The 9,265-nt window shown below is 36.5% G+C and overlaps 2 protein-coding genes across 2 annotated transcripts in view; both read left to right on the forward strand.

Moving 5' to 3' along the window:
* The window catches only part of LOC109727141 (probable indole-3-pyruvate monooxygenase YUCCA8), a 5,257-nt gene extending 2,737 nt beyond the window's left edge, over positions 1–2,520 (forward strand). Inside the window, exons 3-4 of the mRNA XM_020257041.1 lie at positions 1,095–1,732; positions 2,419–2,520. Of these exons, the coding sequence (XP_020112630.1) occupies positions 1,095–1,732; positions 2,419–2,520 (740 nt within the window). The remainder of the gene's footprint in view (positions 1–1,094; positions 1,733–2,418) is intronic.
* On the forward strand, positions 6,953–9,265 carry LOC109727142 (probable indole-3-pyruvate monooxygenase YUCCA5). The gene is made up of 3 exons (XM_020257042.1): positions 6,953–7,600; positions 8,276–8,647; positions 9,041–9,265. Exons 1-3 carry the CDS (start codon positions 6,953–6,955, stop codon positions 9,263–9,265), a joined length of 1,245 nt encoding a protein of 414 aa, XP_020112631.1.

Genomic DNA, 9,265 nt, shown 5'->3' on the forward strand with positions numbered 1-9,265 from the left:
GTTGGAATGCTAAATGAGACTTATAATTTGATTGTATGAGAATACTAAAATGCCTAGCACGTCACTGGCCCCGACAATCAAGCGTACAAATCAAATTACCGGCTATCTAAGATTGGAGCCATTTATGTAATAATTCAAAAAGAGATATTAATATGACAATTACAATTTACCCAAAGTTTAGTCTAGCGGCAAAGTGGTTAGGCGTTTCTCATGATTTGAGAAGAACTATGTAATGTTTGAGATCGGGAGACGGTATGAGAGAGTCAGTAAAAAAGTTTTATTTATTTTTAATTTTGATAGTAAGTCGAACTTAATTAGTTAAAAACGCTATTGATCCCACAGAAAAGGTCAAATATCCAAAAGTTTTTTTAAACAGTTTACCTTGGAGAGGGACAATATTTCATATTCTATTACTAAGAGATTGCATAATATAACTTGTTATTTGCAATATTTTATATTTGAATATAATTTTGGATGCAACAAAAATTTAAATTTGCGACAAATTTAAATTTTTATTTAATACTCAAATTGTACAAATAAATTTAAAACTGGCTAAACTTTCAAGCTCTTGTTCTAGTCAAGCTCAAGAATAACGGATAGACTAAATCCTTTCAATAATGCATCATTTTATATTTTGAATTCGAATATGATTCGTTAGTAAAGAAAATTTAAGTAATTATACATGGAATATTGAAAGATAAGAATCGAGAAAGATGGAATATTATCCATTTACAAGGATGGTATGTTATGAGGATGAGAATTTACGAAAATACCCTTGGTGCAACTCCATGTAATGAGAAAGTTTTTGCCTTCGGTAGGGAGGGTGACCGGTACCGATTATAACAAGAGCCAGTTATCCCTTTATAAAAGATGCATCGCTACCGTCCATTTTAAAAAATTTAAGGGTTATGATTTATTTGGTGTTGGTGTATAGCGGCATTGCTCTCTATTTATACCAACGAGGGGACAGGCCCCTGCTCCGCGAACACTTCAGTGGTGGTAGTAGTGTTCACTTGTGCCGTTATATAGAACTAAATACTGACGGTTGTACTCATCCTTTTATTCATCGATGGCGCATTCGCGCGGCCGCCAAGACGACGACCTCTTCAAGAGGCGGTGCAAGTGGGTGAACGGGCCGCTGATAGTCGGGGCGGGGCCGTCGGGGCTGGCGGTGGCGGCGTGCCTGCGCGAGCACGGGGTGCCGTTCGTGGTGGTCGAGCGCGCCGACTGCGTGGCCTCGCTGTGGCAGCGGCGCACGTACGACCGGCTGAAGCTGCACCTGCCGAAGCAGTTCTGCCAGCTGCCCAAGTGCCCGTTCCCGGGCGAGTTCCCGCAGTACCCGACGCGGCGGCAGTTCGTCGAGTACCTGGAGCGCTACGCGCGGCGGTTCGGGATCGCGCCGCGGTTCAACGAGAGCGTGGAGCGCGCGCGCTACGACGAGACGTGCGGGATGTGGCGCGTGCGGGCGTCGGCGGGGGAGGGCGCGGCGGCGGAGGAGTACATGTGCCAGTGGCTGGTGGTGGCCACGGGGGAGAACGCCGAGCGCGCGCTGCCGGAGATCGTCGGGATGGCGGAGTTCGCCGGCGACGTCGCGCACGCCGCCGACTACACGTCCGGAGAAGGGTACGCCGGGAAGGAGGTCTTGGTCGTCGGCTGCGGCAACTCCGGCATGGAGGTGTGCCTCGACCTCTGTCACCACGGCGCCCACCCCACTATGGTCGTTCGCGACTCTGTAAGTTGCCGTCGACAGTGCCCGTAAAATATATGCTAATGTTATATTATTAATTAATAAAGGCGACATTGATGATGATACTGATCATTTCTAGCGTAAGTGGCAACGAATTTGGTGGTAGATATCCGAAGTCCCAAATTTGAATCCTTATTAATGATACTGATCGTTCCTAACACAAGTGGCAAAGGACTTGGTCACTATCAGTCATTCATATCACAATTCGAAGACTTGTTAATGATACTGACCTTTTCTAGCGCAAAGTGGTAAAAAATTTGATGATTAGTATTGAAACATGTGGTAGCATATTACCTTTTTCTCCCTCAAAAAAAATAATAATAATAATAATAAAAACAATATGATGAACCTGACTGACTGTCCCTAGTGTAAGTGTAAATGATAAAAAACATGGCGGCTAGTATTCGAGATTAGGAGTTTGAATCCTAATTAATTTATATTTACAGTTAAATTTATTTTTAAATAAAATAAATAAAACGAGTAATATATTATCTATCTATAACCAAAAAAAAAAAACAACATGATGGAGTGTAATAACGGGTTATATAACTTTTCGATAGGATTATGCCAAAAATTTAAAGTATCTATTGAAGTAAGAAAGGGGAAAAAATAATACTAATTTATCTCTGTTTTTAGAAACAGAGTCTTAATTACGGTACACTCTTTCACAGGTTCACGTACTACCAAGGGAGATCCTGGGGAAGTCGACGTTATATATATGCTTAGAATGTATTTGTTTTATTGTTTTAGTTGAGCCATATGAAGAACTCTAATTAAGAATGCAAGATCTCTTATGACTCCATCTTAGAAACAATGCTACATATTGTCTTTGGATGTCAAGAAAATAAATAAAAAAAATAAAGTTGTCCTAATCATTAAAAGTTGACCTAAACTTTAAGAAACAGATTAACCATTTTTAATACTCTGACCAGCTTAAACTCAGATAATTGAATCCAAATTTGACTTGTATAGGTAGGAAAACAGAATTATGTGGTGAAATTTTGTAATGGATAAAACAAATACTTTGCACTGTGGATATTTAACGAGATAATTATAAATATATATGCTCGGCCAATATCAAAAATTGCTCGTTAATCTCACTATCTTAATTATCATTTTCCACTTCAAATTCTCAAATGTAATCCATTAATCCTTTGCTAATTCCACTATAAACTATTCATTACATCAATCACTAAACCAGATTAAAGCACACTCCTAAGCATATTTGTCATTACATATACTTTAGATTCAGTGTTTAATTGTTTACACTTTTTAAGTCATTCTCTGTTGTGCTAGCTTAGGTAGTACTCAAAAACCCAAAATATTGCTCTCCCATGTTCTCAAAATAGAATATATAGCATGCATATATATGAAACCAGGGGCATGTCATAATACATAAATAAAATTTTGAAAAATCTTTTTAACTTAGAAAATAAATAAATGAATAAATAAATAATCATGATCATCCTTTCACATGCAACTTACATGCAAACTACATGCACTACCCTCCCCTCTATTTATGAGGAATGCTTCAATACACCATAAATATTAAAATTTAATCTTTTAATTAGTAAAGGGTATAATTGGGATTTACATGAAGTAACATGTTGAACAGGTTACCGATTTGAATTAGTTAACATGACAATATTGAAAAAAAAATTAGTATATACCAAATTTATCAGCATCCTTTAAATATTAAATATCTTATTACTTTGATAACTTACGAAATTAGATAATACCCAATTTGTTAAGTGTCCAGCTCAAAAAAATATTGAATTTAAATTTAATTTTTGAAATTGGTATTATAATGTAAAATTTTAATTTTGAAATTTATATTAAAGTTTTAAATTTGAATCTAAATTGAACTTATAATTGATGGTATGAGAATGACTAAAATGCTACATCACTGCCACATCAACGTCAAATCATAATTCGGCTATCTAAATTGGACCATTATGTAATAATCAAAAAGATTTAATATGAAATTACAATTTACTAAAGTTAGTCTACCAAAGTGTTACGTTTCTCATGATTTGAGAAGAAATATGTAATTTATATCGGAACTTATGAAGATCATAAAAGTTTTATTTATTTTAATTAAGGTAATGAACTTAATTAGTTAAAACTATTGATCACAAGGTCAAATTCAAATTTTTTTAAACATTTACTTGGGGACAATATTTCATATTCTATTACTAAGAGATTGCATAATATAACTTGTTATTTGCAATATTTTGTATTTGAATATANTCTACAAATAAATGTGTATGTATTGATTGTTGCATGAACTAATTAATTACTATAAAATCATTTATCAACCGTTGAAGTAGCTGTTATTAGTCCAAAGTGGTTATCTAAAATAAACCCTGATTAAATCCACGCATATGCATTTGAAAGTTTGATTTTACAAAACAGTAGTCATTGTAAAAATAATGGTAAAAAAAAAAGTTAAAAAATATAACCTTATGTTTTTTTTACCTTCGAAAAGGGCTTCAATTGAAAGATGCTAAATGATAACAACATGCATATTCAATCATTTGGAGACCCCAGTGTACATAGTGGGACTATACAATGGATTAATGGGTAATAATAATTAATTAATTTGGAAACTAATGCATATATGAAATAGTTAAGGAAACAAATTAAGGTCCCAATAAATTAAAAAAAGAAAATGCCACTATAGTTATCCTCAACACCAACAGCTACAAATTAATTATAAAACAAATGTGATTTAGGCTATGCACTGGACTTGCATGCAAACACGTACTCTGCTAAAGCAAATTACTAATATGCTAAGATTTTATAAAATAAAATTTAAAAAATTCTACCACCCACCAAGGGAATCATGATATAGAAACAATAATATTAGTTAGGATTTGTACTGTAGTGTAATTTTCTTGGACCTAATTTCTTGCACCATCCAACTAATTGGAGAGAATTTTAAATGTAGGAATTAGAGTATGAAGAAACTTAATATTAATTGTAGCATCAATTGTATATAATGTTGATGATAAAATGGGATATTGTTTTTTAAAGAGAAAGACAAGTAACAATGTGATAAACATATATAAGGTCTTCGTTGATGCTGTGTATATATATATATATATATATATATAGATAGATATGCTTAGAATGTATTTGTTTTATTGTTTTAGTTGAGCCATATGAAGAACTCTAATTAAGAATGCAAGATCTCTTATGACTCCATCTTAGAGACAATGCTACATATTGTCTTTGGATGTCAAGAAAATAAAAAAAAAAAAAAAAAGTTGTCCTAATCATTAAAAGTTGACCTAAACTTTAAGAAACAGATTAACCATTTTTAATACTCTGACCAGCTTAAACTCAGATAATTGAACCCAAATTTGACTTGTATAGGTAGGAAAACAGAATTATGTGGTGAAATTTTGTATTGGATAAAACAAATACTTTACACTGTGGATATTTAACGAGATAATTATAAATATATATGCTCGGCCAATATCAAAAATCGCTCGTTAATCTCACTATCTTAATTATCATTTTCCACTTCAAATTCTCAAATGTAATCCATTAATCCTTTGCTAATTCTATCTTACAATGTGCCGATTCCACTATAAACTATTCATTACATTACATCAATCACTAAACCAGATTAAAGCACACTCCTAAGCATATTTGTCATTACATGTACTTTAGATTCAGTGTTTAATTGTTTACACTTTTAAGTCATTCTCTGTTGTGCTAGCTTAGGTAGTACTCAAAAACCCAAAATATTGCTCTCCCATGTTCTCAAAATAGAATATATAGCATGCATATATATGAAACCAGGGGCATGTCATAATACATAAATAAAATTTTGAAAAATCTTTTTAACTTAGAAAATAGTTAAATGAATAAATAAATAATCATGATCATCATTTCACATGCAACTTACATGCAAACTACATGCACTACCCTCCCCTCTATTTATGAGGAATGCTTCAATACACCATAAATATTAAAATTTAATCTCTTAATTAGTAAAGGGTATAATTAGGATTTACATGAAGCAACCTGTTGAACAGATTACCGATTTGAATTAGTTAACATGACAATATTGAAAAAAAAAAATAGTATATACCAAATTTATCAGCATCCTTTAAATATTAAATATCTTATTGCTTTGATAACTTACCAAATTAGATAATATCCAATTTGTTAAGTGTCCAGCTCAAAAAAATATTGAATTTAAATTTAATTTTTGAAATTGGTATTATAGAATGGCTAAAATGCTACATCACTGCCACATCAACGTCAAATCATAATTCGGCTATCTAAATTGGACCATTATGTAATAATCAAAAAGATTTAATTTGAAATTACAATTTAGTAAAGTTAGTCTACCAAAGTGTTACGTTTCTCATGATTTGAGAAGAAATATGTAATTTATACCGGAACTTATGAAGATCATAAAAGTTTTATTTATTTTAATTAAGGTAATGAACTTAATTAGTTAAAACTATTGATCACAAGGTCAAATTCAAATTTTTTAAACATTCACTTGGGGACAATATTTCATATTCTATTACTAAGAGATTGCATAATATAACTTGTTATTTGCAATATTTTATATTTGAATATAATTCTGGATGCAACAAAAATTTAAATTTGGGACAAATTTAAATTTTTATTTAATAGTCAAATTGTACAAATAAATTTAAAACTGGCTAAACTTTCAAGCTCTTGTTCAAGTCAAGCTCAAGAATAACGGATAGACTAAATCCTTTCAATAATGCATCATTTTATATTTTGAATTCGAATATGATTCATTAGTAAAGAAAATTTAAGTAATTATGCATGGAATATTGAAGGATAAGAATCGAGAAAGATGGAATATTCTGCATTTACAAGGATGGTATATTATGAGGATGAGAATTTACGAAAATATCCTCGGTGCAACTCCATGTAATGAGAAAGTTTTTGCCTTCGGTAGGGAGGGAGGGTGACCGGTACTGATTATAACAAGAGCCGGTCACCCCTTTATAAAAGATGCATCACTACCGTCCATTTTAAAAAATTTAAGGACTATGATTTATTTGGTGTATAGCAGCATTGCTCTCTATTTATACCAACCAGGGACAGGCCCCTGCTCCACAAACACTTCAGTGGTGGTGGTAGTAGTGTTCACTTGTGCCGTTATATAGAACTAAATACCGACGGTTGTACTCATCCTTTTATTCATCGATGGCGCATTCGCGCGGCCGCGAAGACGACGACCTCTTCAAGAGGCGGTGCAAGTGGGTGAACGGGCCGCTGATAGTCGGGGCGGGGCCGTCGGGGCTGGCGGTGGCGGCGTGCCTGCGGGAGCACGGGGTGCCGTTCGTGGTGGTCGAGCGCGCCGACTGCGTGGCCTCGCTGTGGCAGCGGCGCACGTACGACCGGCTGAAGCTGCACCTGCCGAAGCAGTTCTGCCAGCTGCCCAAGTGCCCGTTCCCGGGCGACTTCCCGCAGTACCCGACGCGGCGGCAGTTCGTCGAGTACCTGGAGCGCTACGCGCGGCGGTTCGGGATCGCGCCGCGGTTCAACGAGAGCGTGGAGCGCGCGCGCTACGACGAGACGTGCGGGATGTGGCGCGTGCGGGCGTCGGCGGGGGAGGAGTACATGTGCCAGTGGCTGGTGGTGGCCACGGGGGAGAACGCCGAGCGCGCGCTGCCGGAGATCGTCGGGATGGCGGAGTTCGCCGGCGACGTCGCGCACGCCGCCGACTACACGTCCGGAGAAGGCTACGCCGGGAAGGAGGTCTTGGTCGTCGGCTGCGGCAACTCCGGCATGGAGGTGTGCCTCGACCTCTGTCACCACGGCGCCCACCCCACTATGGTCGTTCGCGACTCTGTAAGTCGCCGTCGACAGTGCTCGTAAAATATATGCTAATGTTATATTATTAATTAATAAAGGCGACATTGATGATGATGCTGATCATTTCTAGCGTAAGTGGCAACGAACTTGGTGGTAGATATTCGAACTCTCAAGTTTGAATTCTTATTAATGATACTGATAGTCCCTAACACAAGTGGCAAAGGACTTGGTCACTATTAGTCATCCCTATCGTAATTCGAAGAATTGTTAATGATACTGACCTTTCCTAGCACAAGTGGTAAAAAATTTGATGATTGGTATTGAAACATGTGGTAGCATATTAACTTTCTCTCTCTCAAAAAAAAAAAAAAACAATAAAAACAATATGATGAACCTGACTGTCCCTAGTGTAAATGTAAATGGTAAAAAACTTGGTGGCTAGTATTCGAGATTACGAAATTGAATCCTAATTAATTTACATTTACAGTTAAATTTATTTTTAAATAAAATAAATAAAACGAGTAATATATTATCTATCTATAACCAAAAAAAAAAAACAACATGATGGAGTGTAATAACGGGTTATATAACTTTTCGATAGGATTATGCCAAAAATTTAAAGTATCTATTGAAGTAAGAAAGGGGAAAAATAATACTAATTTATCTCTGTTTTTAGAAACAGAGTCTTAATTACGGTACACTCTTTCACAGGTTCACGTACTACCAAGGGAGATCCTGGGGAAGTCGACGTTCGAGATCTCCGTTTCGCTCTCGAAATGGCTCCCACTGTGGGTGGTCGACAAGATCCTGGTGGCCTCGGCCAGGGCCATTCTCGGGGACGTGGAGAAGCACGGCTTGAAGCGGCCATTAATGGGGCCTCTGGAGCTCAAGAACAGGGAGGGTAAAACCCCTGTTTTGGACACCGGCGCTCTGAGGAAGATCAAGTCCCGGGAGATCAAGGTCGTTCCTGGGATCAAGAGGTTCCTGCGCGGAGGCGTCGAGCTCGTCGATGGGACGGTGATCGGCGTCGACGCCGTCGTCATGGCCACCGGTTACCGCAGTAACGTCGCGTCATGGTTGAAGGTGCATTTTTCTGTTCAGACCACCAACAACTAGATCGGTTTAAAATATAAAAATAAAAAGATTTTCTCTATTTTTTATTATAATAATAGTAATAATGGAGACAGTTATGGAAGTTGAATGTATGACAAACTCTCTGAAATTAATTCGGTTACAAGGTTACACTAATTCACATGATAAACAAAAAAAAAAAAAAAAAGAACTTTATAAAATAAATAGAGCAAATTATTTAGATTAATATTAGTAGTAAATATTGGTGTTAGTTACTAGTTAGTGGGAGTTGGCTACAAACTCTTTGACTAAGCGCTCGCATTATAATAGCACTTCTGCAGAAGCTTCAGGTCGGCTTAGATTTGATTTAGTAACTCGACATTCATGTTACTACTATGCATGCAGGGGAGTGAATTTTTCTCCAAAGATGGGTTCCCAAAGCAGCCATTTCCAAATGGGTGGAAAGGGAAATGTGGGCTGTATGCAGTTGGGTTCACAAGAAGAGGACTCTCTGGAGCTTCTCTAGATGCAGTGAAAATAGCAGAGGACATAGCCAGGATCTGGAGAAAAGAAACTAAACAAGCTAAACATATCATTGCATGCCATAGAAGATGCAACTCACAGATTTAA

Source organism: Ananas comosus, linkage group 22 (assembly GCF_001540865.1).
Source record: "Ananas comosus cultivar F153 linkage group 22, ASM154086v1, whole genome shotgun sequence".
NCBI lineage: Eukaryota > Viridiplantae > Streptophyta > Magnoliopsida > Poales > Bromeliaceae > Ananas > Ananas comosus.

Excerpts from the sequence above, each read along its gene's own strand:
- LOC109727142 (XM_020257042.1), top strand. The coding sequence starts at position 6,953 with ATGGCGCATTCGCGCGGCCGCGAAGACGACGACCTCTTCAAGAGGCGG. Across the intron at positions 7,601-8,275 it reads CTATGGTCGTTCGCGACTCT|GTTCACGTACTACCAAGGGA; the intron begins GTAAGTCGCCGT and ends ACTCTTTCACAG. Across the intron at positions 8,648-9,040 it reads ACGTCGCGTCATGGTTGAAG|GGGAGTGAATTTTTCTCCAA; the intron begins GTGCATTTTTCT and ends CTATGCATGCAG.